The 15,237-nt window shown below is 36.9% G+C and overlaps 3 protein-coding genes across 5 annotated transcripts; 2 read left to right on the top strand and 1 right to left on the bottom strand.

Moving 5' to 3' along the window:
• Nucleotides 1-657: 657 nt before the first annotated feature.
• Nucleotides 658-4,621, top strand: LOC120332494 (uncharacterized). 3 transcript variants are annotated; one of them, XM_078119183.1, is made up of 7 exons: nucleotides 661-990; nucleotides 1,126-1,235; nucleotides 1,695-1,817; nucleotides 2,362-2,444; nucleotides 2,591-2,731; nucleotides 2,996-3,227; nucleotides 3,658-4,621. In XM_078119183.1, the coding sequence occupies exons 1-7, from the start codon at nucleotides 900-902 to the stop codon at nucleotides 3,766-3,768; spliced, it is 891 nt and encodes a 296-aa protein (XP_077975309.1). In that variant the 5' UTR covers nucleotides 661-899; the 3' UTR covers nucleotides 3,769-4,621. The 3 variants fall into 3 exon arrangements, with proteins under 3 accessions (XP_077975310.1, XP_077975309.1, XP_077975308.1); XM_078119182.1 differs by having other exon boundaries at nucleotides 662-990; nucleotides 1,094-1,235; XM_078119184.1 differs by lacking the exon at nucleotides 3,658-4,621 and having other exon boundaries at nucleotides 658-990; nucleotides 1,094-1,235; nucleotides 2,908-3,043.
• Nucleotides 4,622-6,353: 1,732 nt separating this feature from the next.
• On the top strand, nucleotides 6,354-8,090 carry LOC120332496 (cytochrome c oxidase assembly factor 7B-like). Its single transcript, XM_039399748.2, has 4 exons — nucleotides 6,354-6,653; nucleotides 6,802-6,942; nucleotides 7,232-7,371; nucleotides 7,613-8,090. Exons 1-4 carry the CDS (start codon nucleotides 6,551-6,553, stop codon nucleotides 7,997-7,999), a joined length of 771 nt encoding a protein of 256 aa, XP_039255682.2. The 5' UTR covers nucleotides 6,354-6,550; the 3' UTR covers nucleotides 8,000-8,090.
• A 446-nt stretch (nucleotides 8,091-8,536) lies between these two features.
• On the bottom strand, nucleotides 8,537-10,316 carry LOC120332497 (NADH dehydrogenase [ubiquinone] 1 beta subcomplex subunit 9-like). Its single transcript, XM_039399749.2, has 4 exons — nucleotides 10,131-10,316; nucleotides 9,161-9,359; nucleotides 8,789-8,944; nucleotides 8,537-8,724 (listed from the first exon to the last, which is right to left on the bottom strand). The coding sequence occupies exons 1-4, from the start codon at nucleotides 10,247-10,249 to the stop codon at nucleotides 8,587-8,589; spliced, it is 612 nt and encodes a 203-aa protein (XP_039255683.2). The 5' UTR covers nucleotides 10,250-10,316; the 3' UTR covers nucleotides 8,537-8,586.
• Between the last annotated feature and the right edge of the window lie 4,921 nt (nucleotides 10,317-15,237).

Here is a 15,237-nt window from a genome sequence, read left to right as displayed (position 1 = left end):
TTTAACAGCATTAAAGTTACGGTGGAATGCTATTTAAATAGTTAATGACGGAAGCGTTTTAACAGTACTTATTTACTTTAATACAGTAATCAGATAACGTGCAGTCATAGTGACCTAAAAAGATCAATAACATAATAATAAGAATTTCGTAATCAAATGAGTACGGACAGCTAAAGTATAGCTTCGGGGCGTACACATTTTAGTCGATTTGATTCTGTATTATTCTGATGCGATTCATGCGCCATGTATGGCGCTTATGTTAGTTGACACAAGATATCAACAACTTCATGACCAGAGCCCAGAAAGCAGCTATACAGAGGGTAGCTTCAGTATAGTAGGAGCTTTATTTTGTTGACAGACTAAACAGTTTTGGAGTTGTTCGATGGGACATGGGCGAAAGCTCTAGCTAGCAGGACAGGTCCCGTTGTAATATTTAGCGTAAAATAATCTCGGAAAAGACACATCTGCAGAGTCGACGGTAAAGTCTGTAAAATCGTTATCAAATACGTGTATTTTAGGCTGATATATAAAAATGCACATCTTGAAATATTTATCGAATTATACACAATGATTTGAGTATGTTCGTCGTGTCAATATTTGAATGACTGACCAATGGTTACATAATGATTTACGTTGAATGCGAGAGATTCAGGCCCGATATATAGTGAGACGGCATAGTGTGGTACGTTACGTGAAAATGTGATAAATGCTTTTATTTCGGGTAGGCCTACTCCAGAAAACGACTGCACGATGCTAAGTTTAGGTTGATGATATACAAATTGATTTCGCAGTTCGCAATAAAGTATAGTTCTTAGCCAAAAGCTGTTTGGGTAAACAAGAGAGCAAGGCACAGATGCATACAATGTATTAACTCTTGTCGATAGCTTGCTGAGCATATTATGACATTTGTGTGTAATTTATGTTCATTCAACAACAAATTAGCACAACAATTCATAGATCCATATTGGGGCAATCTACGAACGCGAAATGGTAAGATTTGGTGAACGTATAGGATCAATTCTTGAATGTACATGTTACTTTTTAACTGGCTAGTCGTGATAATTATTGTACAACTGTCGGATAATTGCTACAGGCAAGGATTAAAAATGAAGATAATATGTGCAGGACTGCAGAAAACCGGTACAAAAACTATGGCTCAAGCATTAAGAATACTTGGCTATAATGTACATGATGTATTTGAACAGTTTTTCTACGAAAAAGAGTTGTGGGACAAGGTTGGTAATAGAGCAAGCAACGGCGGTACTCCCGTAGTGTGTGTACCAAATTGGGGTTGGGCCCTAATTTTATTCCGATTTTCCTTATTTTAGTTCTATTAGTTCGGGGACTGTCTGTGTTAGCCAAGTGAATATACAAAATTAGTTACCTCCATATTGGTACACACGCTTCTGGAGCGCCACAACAGCAGCAAGCTATATTGTCTTACGTGATTATGAATTGCTTCCTTTATAAAGACATAGGTATTCTAATAATTTGGAAGCGGATCCACTCGTTTCGAATCCAACTGTCTGAAGTACGTTTTTATATGTATGATACATATGTTTCTTGTGTCCGAATTTGTGACATTATTTCGGACACTTATTTTCAGTATTGTAAAATTTGCATCACTGCAATTTATGTGGAATTATACACTTCTGTAGCGTTATAATTTTTGCAATGTTTACATCAAATTGCAGGTTCTCGAGAACTCGGCATCCGTGGAAGACTACCAAAAATTTCTGGGAGAAATTGATGCAGTAATGGACTGGCCTGCTGTTGCTGTTTGGGAGCAAATAATGGGAGCTTTCCCAGATGCAAAAGTAAGAAAATTCAAATAAATTGGCGAATGGAAACGTAAATCACAAATGACTGAAACTGATTGCATGGATAGTATTCATTTGGTGATTATTTAAGCTTCAGGTGTCATCCCAGTTATCTCCGATCTTTTTTAAGTTACCCCAGTTTTGAATATAACATATCCGCTGAGTGACTTCGCTTGCATATAGCAGATATATTATAACAGAATTTAAAAAATCACACAGCTTCTCAGACCGCCAATGCTAGTTCATGAACTCATTTGATTGCAGGTGATTTATTAAGGTTTGGTGAATTCGACTAGTTCAGTACCATCCTATGTAACGGGATCATTCTGTTCACAACAAATGCGTGAAGTCAGATTCTAGGCGAATATATAAGATCGCGCAGATTCGACTTTCGTATGTTATATTTGGACAGATATCTGGTATTTATGAACCATGTGGTTCCGAGTTTCGTATGTGTGGCGCAACTAAGCTACAACTGACTTTACTGATATTCCTATGCGCAAAGAATAAAAAGCCTGTGATCTTATTATTTTTGTTATAGATAATTCTGACGGTTCGTTCGACAGAAGATGAGTGGTACGAAAGTATGAAAAAACATTTTGAAGTTGCAAACCAATATGTAACGTGAGTAAATGGAAGAAACTGCATATTGTAACTTATTGCGAAGTAATGATTTCTTTGACTATTCTTTTAATGAAGTAATGACTATACTTTTAATCTCCACTGTCGATTTAACCTTCAGGATTCGTATGGTATATTTATTCGTTTAGAATGAATGAAACTTTACTCAGAATACTTTTACTATTTGCGGGACCACTTGCCAGAGAATTCAATAAAACGCAAAGAGCGTTTATACCGGCCTGTCTTGGATTGCCGGTAATGTATGGATCACATACTGAAACGTTTCTGAGGTAAGTTACTGAAAATCTAATGTAGGCTATGTATGCACGATGGGCAGCTTCAATGGTGACCGTACATTTAAACCCATGTGTATATCCGCGGGTCCAATCTATTTGTGGGTGCTAAAACCCATGGGTTAGGGTTAGTATGGGTTCAAATATCCGTAAAACAAAAAAAATTTATATAGGTGCAATAGTATACAGGTGCAATTGTCGTGGGTTCAAATGTAATGGAAGTGGAACCAGCTTCAACGATGTCATATTTCACTTTCCTAGATCTCGATATCGACAGCATAATCTTTATGTGAAATCAATTTGTCCGAATGAAAAACTTTTAATATACAATGTTAAAGATGGCTGGAAGCCACTGTGCGACTTTTTGAACGTCGGATATCCGGATACGCCTTTTCCAAGAGAGAACATAAAATCGGATATGATTCACAAACTTTTGAATAATAAATGGGAGCACGATTGCGGATTCCAAAGCCGTATGGATAGACAAATAAGAGTAAGATTGGGAATAATATTAGCTGTGATGCTTGCAATATTTTCATATGTTATGTACACAGTTCTCGGATAAGAAAATTCACCGAAAACCATTTAAGTTTCAATCTTCCTAAAACTGAAATATACGTTTTTGCTGATGGAAGTATGATTGGTGGTGTATGGTTGAATTATCAGCATCATGGCGACTTGTAATTTGAAAGTAATAATTATTGTGAAAAACAAAACTATTCAATTCGATTAATTAATTAGTAGTAGTTAATTAAATATGATATTTCTGGGTATGACTTACAGCCACAGCCTTTATCATATCGTTATTAAATATTTCGTATGTGTGTAATAAGTACAAAATTTGTACCATCAATTTTATCTGTGTAATTTGTAACAATTCTAATAATCAATTGTGAAAATTAAAACAGTGCATGATCATTTAGATAAATAGTCAAAATGATTTAATCATATGGCATCTCGTTTGGTTACCAGTCCATGTTCAAATGCATGAATTAACTGCTGGAGGAAATCTTACCAACCAGCGGTTACGTTAGCACAATAAGACGACAGGAGTTTACCAATCACCTAGGACACAATTGCCTCCGACGGGATTTGATCCCACCAAGGGTGAGCATAGGTGCGATGGCAAGCATGTTCCTAACGCTCAGCACGGTGCGCCAACGTCGGTTCTGAGAAATGATTAAATGGAGCAAAATCACGAAGCCTTGAAAGTAGCTCATTCCTAACGTAACGAATGTTTTTATCGAACCACGAGCCCATCACATCGTTGGAAATTTAAAACATCATACGCAAAATGAAGCTTAAGTCTAGTTTGAGAGTCGATGAAATTTCATTCAAAATAGTTGAATATTTACTCAAAATTCCAAGACAGCCAAAGTTCTTCTTCCTCTTCTCAAAAAGGGTAGCATTTCAGATCTTGGAAGTTATAAACCCATTAGTTTCTAACGTCGCTTTCCAAAATTTTTGAAAAAATAATAGCAGAATGTCAAGTTATCGGGCGCGAAGTCAAAATTTTGTTGTTGTGTGAATTTTTTTTCTTGTTGTGTATGAAAAAACGCCGTTCTCGTTAACTACCAATTGTTTTAAATTTTCAACGGTTTAAGATTTTACCTCTGTGGTTGTGTGTGAATTGAATCAATACTTGCAGGTGAATGAAAACGTATCACTTCTTTATGACAAAACCTTCGCTTTGCCTCGCTCAAGGTCTTGCTTTTGTTTTCGTTTATTTTTTATTAATCATTTTATGCAATGCAATATCTTTCTGTATTGTTTTGTTTGCTCTCTTGATTCTATAATCAGTTTTTGATTTATTCACTTTTATCAAATACTTTATCGTCTGTTATGCGGATTATGGAATCGAAATAAAGTTATATCTCTAACTAAAAAGGGTCATGAAATGACTGCTTGATTGGTACATCTCCGCCTTTATGTATTAAAAATATATTCCGCCGATATATCATGGGGTTAGTGCCAAACTTTAGGTCAGGGTTTCCCTAACTTTCAGTTCGTCGTTACCCTTTAGACCAGTGGTTCTTAACTTGCGAGCCTGCTGAATCCCTGCCGCCGAACCCCATCGCATTGAACGGTTGAAATTATCTCCCCAATCCTAACTTTTAAAGAGGAAGTTAATTTTGTGCAAGGTTATAGAAAATGAACATCGTGTGTAACCTTAGATATATATCAATACCCCGTGTGGAAATAGCCATTGTTTTGTCACAAAAGTGTCGGCGCCAAAGGAAGCAGATGTTTTTTTCAAGTTAATAAACGTGTATATAAGTGAAAATTTGATAATAAAAAGCAACTTTGAAAATCCGAAAGATGCCAATATGCATCAAAAACGTCGGTATTTCAAGTAATTTGTTTCTCAAACTGCATTGAAATTCGGATAAAAGCGTTTGCCAATTGTTTTATTTTACGGAAATAGATATAGGATATTATATGACTAAATGTACGACATCTATGAAGTTTTCGATGAAATGTACTGGGAACAAAGGTGTTATAGGGAGACAAGTGCGTCTTAGGGATAAAGACTGTTCACCCTAATATTCAAAGTTCGATTCCCACGTTATTAATTTCACGTGTTATGGAATGTGACTCCAATCTGGATTCCCTCAGACGATAATAAGCACACGATGATGATTGTCGAATTGTTGTATATTATTGAAAAGATGCACGATCCAAATTCCAAGTACAGATAAAGTTGTATACACTTAATTCCTAATGCAGTAAGATTACGGTCAGATCCAAGTCATAAATCGAGTGAACAAGAAAAGCACAATATTATAGAGCATTCTCGGCAGACCGGAAACGATACGTTATCAAATTGGTCGAAACGAGAAAGGCAATACATGGAGCGAATGCATTATCGCTGTTGCGAAACATAATGCGGCCTAGTTTGTGAAATATTACATGCTATTAATATGAAAGGGTAAAATACATTATAATCCATAGTTACACAATGCACATTCGCTACAGTGTAACATCGACAGGTCTACTTAAACTTATATCTGCGCGAAGCTATACACACAGCTAAGCTAACTTATTATTTGTTGAAGGTGTAAGTTTGAATTTCTGAGATGAACTTCAGTTATTTTTGCATGATTAGTGGAATAGGTAATAGACAATCATATAATATGAAACTGTTTCGGAGGATCTTCGTTGAACCCCTGGAACAGCTCCACCGAACCCCATGTGTTCGATCGAACCCAGGTTAAGAACTACTGCTTTAGACAATTTAGGATTCGCTTGCGTAGCATACCCCGAAAATTGCACTGCGTGCTGTGATTGGTCAAAATAGGTCATGGGAACTACGAAAGCAAGCTTGTTAGTTACTGTGGTGTAGTTACAGCACAGATGGTTAGCATTCTTCTTCTCTGTGGTTACAGCTTCTACTTTGAATGAACTGTGACTTCCTAAAGAGTTCTTTCTTGGTAAATTATTTAAATCAGATGATAATATTGTAAGACAAATTACAAGCTATGGAAAGACTATTTTCGCACCTTATGTCGAGATGTACCCCAAATTGGGAACTCCTCCTTTAGGCATTTACATACATTCGCTGTTTTAGGAACAATTGAATGACTGCTTAGCACTTTTTAACGGTACGGTACAAGGAGCGCATGTATTGATGTTCAACATAAATTTCTTAAGAACAAATATTTTTTGTAGCAATTTTCAGGAATATTTCTTGTGGGATATTTTTCGGGTGGAATTTTTATTTCAAAGGGAACACTGCCAGGGTTAGCAACAGAAGATACCTTGCTACAAGTATACCGGTACTACCAAGCGTGATTGCGGGGCCAGCGCAAATGCGACATGGACCAAATTAATTTTAAAAATGAGGAAGAGGTGAAAGAATATTTGCAAAATACCGAGATTGAATTTATGTTTGGGTGCGAAAAAGAGTTCAATTCAGACAGTGAGTGCTGTTTTATACCTTCAACAATTTAACTTAGTGCTGCAGTCAGTGGTAAATGATAAGCTTCTTTGAATTTTTTGGGAAAACATGAAAAAATTAATACAAGTTCTCCAAAACTATTGACTAACTACTGTCTATAATACTACAGGTTGTGCCAGGCTTGGCAACTTTCTAGAAGTCGTGCGAAAGGACTACAAAGGTGCAGGCACTGCTTACAAAACATGTTGCCAAACATATAGGAATCCACTATGCTGTTACAAAGTTGGTCAATTTTATATGCTTGGAAAAGGTGAGTGACATAGGCATTACGTGTAGGATTATCATATTACAGTATTATCCACATCACTGAAAAACTGAGCCCTAGAACTGTTTTGAAAATTATAGATAGTCTCTTATGGTGTTGGGACTTTTTCATGTAATTTACATGCTGTTTTGTGTCCACTGTGTCGCAACCAAATCATATATTCCAATATATCAAAAAATGTCTATACTACTATATCAAAATTGTCCCTCTTATTGAAGTTTTGCAGTTAATCCCCATCATTTTGTACATACTTACGAGTTATATATAAATTCAGGTGGCTTGGCAAAAAGCCAGGTTGGGGCATTCGACTCTTACAGAACTGCATGTATCCAGACCAAGACTAAAGATGAAGGCAAAAATGACAGAATTGCAGCAAGCTGTTGCAACATGGGCTTGTTGTTAACGCAGTTTCCAGTGAGTAATTAGGAACGCTTAGTCAAATCAATCTGTAGAAAATTTAGTCCTTTAGTTTCACCATTACTGCATTGAATACATGTCACATTGTGGCTCTAGAACTCCTATGTTGCAAGTTGAACAAACTGGTTTTCAGCCATGTTCCTTATGTTAAAGATGATATATCAACTCATATATTTCGGATGGAGTGTTTGAGACCAATAAATCATTTTTGCATACCCAAATACCATCTTCTTTACAGAAACTAAGAGAGGAATTTTGGAACACAACAAAGGAAAAAGTTGATTATTCAAAAGCAGACTGTAAAACTGAAATCAGTAATCTACCTACTGATGCTGTACAAGCGATTCAAAGATCATGTGATCTAAATGACGCTGTGGGTTGTAATTTTTTAAGCCAATTATACATGACAGGCTTTGAAAACCTATGCAAAAAAGACTTTAAAATAGCTGCTAAATATGCTGAAAAATCCTGTGAATTAGGAGACGCAGGTGGTTGTCATAATTTGGCTCTGATGCATGAAAGAGGAGATGGAGTGCCAAAGAACCAGGCAAAAGCTGATGAATACAAAGCAAAAAAACTTGATTTGTTAAAAGGAAATACTTCACTACAATTTGGTGCGCATTAACTGTGATAGTAACGCTACATGCTGTGTTTGTGTTGTTAGGATAAAATATTGTAATAATATAATGCCGAGCCGTTCGCATCAGAAATATTTATTCAACTGGTGTCTTAACAAATTGGCGATGCTGAACCTACCACTTGAATACTCTGAAAGGCTAGGCAGGGGTTTCTCTAGAATTCAAAGAAACTAATTGTAAGAATCCGCAGCACCTGGCAGGAAAGAAGAGTTAAGCAGATCCGTGGTTCGGGTACCTCAATATGAAACAGATTGCGTAGCCTGAACAAAGGGACTCCAACCAGTGCCGTGGGTGTGCCTGAACCATATCACAGACCACACACAGCCTTGTGTCTGGTATTGTAATCGGTAACCAGTTATTTGTTTCAGATGCACGAACAGGACTAATGTTGTTAATTTGATCCATTGTAGTAGGTGCGATGCATGAAACCTCACTTGCAAGCCTATGCTAGATTCATGTCGATAACGGTTGAACCTACAAGTTAGGACCCAACAAATGCAACACTGTTTTAAGCAAGTCTCATATGCACAAGTCAAGAAAAACCTATATTTGATAGAGAGAAAAAAAGTGAAATTTAAGATGTATTTGCTGTTCTTGGAAACCATGTCATTCTCTCTGGCTGTTCTAAAGGCCTTGTAACAGTGTGCCACCAAAAAGGCGGATATCCGTCTTTCTCCTTAGCTGCTGGTAGTTGGTCAGTCATAGGAACTCCCTGAAATTAACGAGGGATGTCAGTAGAACAATAAAATGACTTAAATTCTCGAATCAGTACTCACTTCTTCAATATTTTTTTTATCCCATTCTTGCAATATTTTCATTTCTTGTTCCCAGGTTTGTTTTCGAATTTCGATCCATTTTTCTCGTTTGGCAAGGAAATCGGGAAACATAGCTTTTTCTTCTGCACTCCAAAATTCGATGTAGTGCTCAGGAATCTATTATTACGATAGGATATACTAGTAGGCACACAAAAACTGTTTTAATATAGAGGAAATGACCGGTTCATGCAATTTAAAATAGGTTGCTATTACTAAATCACACAATCTTAAGCTTTCTTTTGGAAATTTTTATAATCAAAACAGGATCCATTAGGAGTTACATGGTTTGGCAACAGTGCCAAATGAATAGAAAACACATAACGATATACTGACCTTATATTTATTAAGGCGTTCAAATAATACACCTGGCTCAACACCGTCATTTGGCCACACGATTGGATCGGGACTTTGATTTTCCCAGAACTCTTCTTCACCGAGTCGTAAAAGCTGTGCTGCTCTGTTTTCACTTGGTTCATCTTTATGTTGATCAAATCTTGCCCGCAAAAGTGTTCGCTCGTAGCAATAATGAGGCCTAAAAAAGTTATGTCTGAATGTATGAAGCATTATTCGCAGTAACCTCATTTTGCAAATACGTGAATACACAAAAAGTTTATTTCGTTATGCAAGAAATCACAAATAATTCAAACACAAATTAATATACAGTAAAATACTGAATTTCATCGCAATTGAGGACCAGAACTGATCATCATGAGTTATTACACCAACATTTAACTGAAAATAAAATGGACACAAAAAATTTACAGGTCGAATACATCAAAACCTAATGCATTTAATTATATTACAGTAATGAACTTAGTTTTGTATTTACCAGTTTTCAGTCACACGCATTTCAATGTGCAAATCTTTTTTCTGAAGGGATATAGTTCTGTTGTATTGTCATATATAACTATTTTATTCACCAGCCGGCAAAGCTACTACCGGTACATCAAAAGGGTCTAGTATAGTTTAGTACGACAAGTACTTCCAGTGGGCGTAGCATAACGATTTTTGCACATGTTATTCCTAACCATCACCTGACTATGCCATCCAAAAATTACGTCACCATCACGTCATAGGCATTGCCAAAGTATAATTACGATCGCCCGGAACGGCAACTGCGTCGCCGATAAGAACTTGCTAAAGCCGGCGATCTCTCTCCTATCGTGATCGTTGCGACGAGAAAACGAGAGTAATAGCTTGCTCGATTTCGGGTTATCGTCTGCGCGTTTTGGACGTGGATGTGGTACTAAACTATACCAGACCCCATCAAAACTATGAAACGTAAAAATTTCGAAATTCTCACCTCCCTAAATTGTAGCACCAAGCTTCCAAATGTCGAAGAGATTTTTTGTACAATGATAAAACTTTACGTTTATGTGTCATAAATCTGTACAACGAACTCGCTTTCAGTGCATTCGCCATCTTGCTTCACTTTTGACTCAGCAGCCAGGCCTAAAAACGAAACGGTGGCTTAGCCTTTTGCAACAATTCAGCTGAAGATAATTCCAACGCGGTAAAAATGCTCACAAACATTTAACTTCGCTGAGGGGTATTTCTGAAATTTCTATTTGAAATTTTGTTATCACAATTTTAGTTATTTATTTTAGTTATCATAACTCGTTTTCATTGTTTGAGGCCTATATTTCATTTTTCAAAATAATGTACTAGTGTACATGTATAGTTTTGCATAGAGGTGTTCAGATCAAATTAACTCCTACGGGACAGCTGACAATTAAGGCTTAAATGCGACATAAATCTCAGGAGAAACCGGGTAGCAACTTTCTTAAATTCGATAAATGTATTAGGCTTTAATCACGAATATACTAAATTGTTACCAGTATTGTCGCATTTTCGGGATTAGGGTATTTTGAGCAATATTAAGGCCCACTGGGTGATAATGGATATTTTCTCTGGTATTTACTTTCTTGTTCATATTTCCGTAGAAATGGACAATCAGCGAAATCAATCAACATGGGCTAGTTTTCGTGATTCTGTACTATTTGCCACTGCTTTCCCGTGTTTTCAAAATTGATCTAAGACCGTTTTGTTTTCGGAAAAGCCTTAGTTTAGTTGTCGTTATCAAGCAACTATACCGGAATATCTGAGATATGATAGTACCAGCAATTGCATGAACCACCCTGCGGCGGCTAGGATTCCAGCAATCCGCATATAATTATCCCCTGGAACCTGCGAAACCACGCAGGGTAATCGGAGAGAGAGAGAGTTTTTTTTTTTTTTTGTTTCGTCAAACAGGAAATATAGTGATGATACAATAAATAAACAAGAGAGCTACGCACAAATATATGGACACGTTAGACCAGAGCGAATCAGTCCTTACCGGTACCTTTGACGCTACCGGTACCCTCAAAAAAGTTCTGAATTTCCAGTAGTTCAGAATTTTGCAGAATCAAAACGTACAGCCAGTCATGACACTGACTAAAATCCGTGTTCCCATGGATAAAAAATAATACAGCAAAATTTTAGACGAAATATCAAATTTCATAGAATTCACGCAAAATTTTGAAATAAATAAAAGTAATAGCCTTCTGGAGAAAAAATTTATCTTCAACCACTGAAAATTTCAAAGCAATTGGTCCAGTATTCGAAGAGAAAAGCGACTTTTTAAAAACGTGTTAAAGAACAAGAACAAGAACAACAACAACATAATATTGAAACGATCGTTATGTCCACGCAAACAATACATAATGCAGATTTTGGTATATGACTGGGTGATAACGATAGGACCATATACGGTCATCTGAGTCAGTTACCACCCAATTCAAATACTTGAATGAATGAATTGAAACGGGTTCTGTTACAATATGAACTCTCAGCATATATATATAAACTATATACATTATATACAGAAATAATCTGATCAGAAACGAGATAGAAGAATCAACCAAATAAATTTTCAAATTCGTTGAATTTAAAATTGTGGATAGAAGTTTGGTATATGGGATGAATTGAATCAAGCAATACCACCAACAATAAATACACGGAAAAAGAGGATGTTGGGCAAGTCTAGAGATATTATACGCATAACAATATTAAAAATTTTTTTGCTCATTTTTAATTTGATTGGATGGAGATATACATAAATTCGATAGTAAGTTTATGGAACAAGCATTGGAATGAGAATTTAGCAGCAACGTCAAGCACAACAATATAAAATTGATTTTACAGCATTACTAATTATATATATATATGAATCTAAATTACAGAGGAACTATTTGATAAATTTTGTCAAGATACTTTAAATAAACTACAATTATCCAGCAACTTTATCTTTTCGTTTAATGTGTGACGCACAAGGTTTGGTATAAAAATTGTCTAGTTTATCTATTTTATAATTGCACAGTGAAAGTTATACTCATCCCACATTATATTATTAGAGGTACCCAGTGGTGGGATTCAGCCGGTTCGCACCGGTTCTATAGAACCGTCTCACGAAATTTTATGAGATCAACGTACCGGTTAGCTTTACTGGTTACTGTCAATGTTCTGTTTGTAACAGAACCGATTGGAAAATATGACTTTTGTGATGGAACCGACTGACAAAAAATATGAATCCCACCACTAGAGGTACCCCTGTGTCGACCGCATTCTCAGCACTGAGCACGTTGCGCCACGCCACCGAGCAGATTTGTGATATCTTCGCGCTCAATTTTCTTCATATGATTTTATCTTGTGCGTAGTCATTTTTGTTTTGTGCCTTAGCGATAAATAAATTATCTATCTTATATTTTGACTGATTAGCTTCTTCCTTGCAAATTAGTCCATAGCCTACTCCCAGGATAAATACGCATGTTCTGCATTGCAAATGAGTAGCCTACTCAGTTCCTACTCCAAACTTCATTTGGACCAGGAACAAGACGGATAAGTGGTTGTCGGATGTGAAAAATGAATAGCCACTTGTTAAAACTCTCTTTAAAACCTTCCGACCGCTCCAATCCCTGACCATTTTATGGGTATTTTTAAACTTATTTTTTTGTCAACCATTAAGCCCTTAAGCTTCAATCATGGCTTTTTAAAAGCGTCTGCTAGAGTTCTATTCAGCAATATATCTTTAAAACACACTCCTCGAAAAAAAATTTTTGCAAAAAAATTTAAAAAATTTCTAAAAAAAAAATTGGACTTTGAGATATTCTGTGTACAGTAGAGGGTTAATAATTAATTCCTAATTAATTAATTTTTTCTTCAACGTTTTCGTCAAGTTTTTCCTAACATAACAATACCGAAACGACTATTATAGCATAAATGGTTATTACTCTGAAATTCACAATTGTATTTACAGTATTGTCAAGTTCAAGGTCAAATTACCGATACTGATGACGTCACAGCTCTTATTATTACTGCACAGACCACCCCCAATGCAAAAAAATTAAATTTTTTCGACGGAAATGCGCGTAGAACGACGTAAACAATCCCATACGCGCATTTACGCGTTAAAATTACCATTAATTTTACGTTTTTTTTACATACAAAAAATCTTCATACCTCTGCCAACTATGCAGCAGTCGAAATCATATTTATCAAAACAACACAACGCCAGGAATGATCAGGGATAGTTAGTATGACTGAAAATACATGCTAAAACAATAATAAGTCGTTATAAAGGAGTATTTTCTGTCTGAGCTGAAGACGTCTGACAGGCGATTTTGAAATCCACGCTATTTATACGATTCGCACTTTGCGTCACGGCTGGAAGGTTTTATCGCTTCTCTCATATCAGGGCATTACGTCAATAAACAGCTAAGAGCGATATTAACAGTAGGTTACCATGTGCTAGACTTAATAGCGTTGAGAAGCCCATATGGACTAACGAGCGGCGAGAGAGTTCAAGCTATTTCTCTCAAAGTCTTAATTTCTAGTATATACATGTGTTTCAATTGCAATCTTTCGTCTTCCATATGTGCCCGATGGCATACTCGAGTGGTTAAAGTGTCGGAGTTAACTAGATTAGCAGCACAGGTTAAAAACCCAGAATGCACAACCCATGCTAACATCATTACCCAGTGGCGGCGCGTGGTCATTTTGACAACCGGGGCAAGCTACTGCGGGACCAAGTCACTCCCATCTACGGGGACAGGATGAGCGCTGTAAGTTCTCCCATCATTTTATGAGTATAAAAACCATTCCATCGGTAACAACCAATCGGCAAAAGCGACAATTTTTAACGATAAGAAAGTGTCTTTAAAACCGGTCCAAGTCAAGGGATTAATAAATATAGACATCGCAAAAGGAAAGGCAATATTTACCCAGATAAATACAATGACATATTAACAGAAACTTCGGGAAAGCAGACAAAACCTAAAATAAGGTTTAAAACGTTACTATGAAGAAAGGAAAGTTAATGAAGATAAGGACATGCGTCGCTCACTCATAGATATATATGCTGCTAGACTTCTACTGCTTGAACATATATGCAACACGCCGCGGTTTCTTGGAAGCAAAATGCTCAATAACGCGCTGATTAAAGTCATGCATCCCAGAAATAACGTCTCTGTGAATGGATAAAACAGCCAAGGAATTTAATCTATCTTGCTTCAATGTGTTTCTGAGATACGTTTTAATACGCTTCAGCGTGCTGAATGTTCGCTCTGCGTCGGCGGAAGAAATAGGCGTCGTCGAAATGATGTCCAGAAATTTTGCAGACGCCGCAAAGGTAGTTACACTAGAGTGTTATCTATGAGGAACCCATGAGCGCGCAAGTTGATGTGATGTTCAAAAAAGTTTGATTGGTGTATATACATCGCAATTCATTTTCCAATTTATCCACGTTTATCATGGAAATGGATGGGAAATTGACGTGCAAATTTTGAAAAATTTTTGGGGTTCATCAAAGAGAACGCGGCAAGGTGTTCAGTGCGCAGACGATCGCCTATTTGATTCACCAAAATGTCACAGCATTCCTTTGCAGACAAAATCAAACGCTGCGTTGTTTGCCCGCGGCGTGAAGAAGCACTCCATGTGTCGTCGTATTTTATTGTTTCCCGGATACGAGATACAGCATCGCAGAAGTCTGAAATATACGACTGCACAGACGCTCCATTCATTAGCTTTGACTGCAATGCGCCGTATAATACATCCACGTGATAAAATATTGTGGAGAAAAAAGCGAGAAAAAATGAAAACTCACCATCTTCTAGCAGACGCTTTAGACCTGCCGCCTCCCTCACAGAGCGTTCGTTCCAAACCGGAGAGCTCTGAATGCCATTGAAACACTCAATGAGCTCAGTCCTAATTTCGGACACGCCCCGCACCACGCGTGATTGGAAGTTCCAACGTGTTGGTGCACAAGCTGGGAGACGGCGGCTACATATCTGGCGAAGGAGGTCAGAGCGCTTCGGCGAAACGGAAAAAAATGAAGAAAATCCCGAAACATTTGCAAAAAATATACGGACGAG

This window comes from Styela clava, chromosome 13 (assembly GCF_964204865.1).
Source record: "Styela clava chromosome 13, kaStyClav1.hap1.2, whole genome shotgun sequence".
NCBI lineage: Eukaryota > Metazoa > Chordata > Ascidiacea > Stolidobranchia > Styelidae > Styela > Styela clava.
The sequence above is the reverse complement of the archived record's forward strand: the minus strand, read 5'-3'. Positions and strand labels throughout refer to the sequence as shown.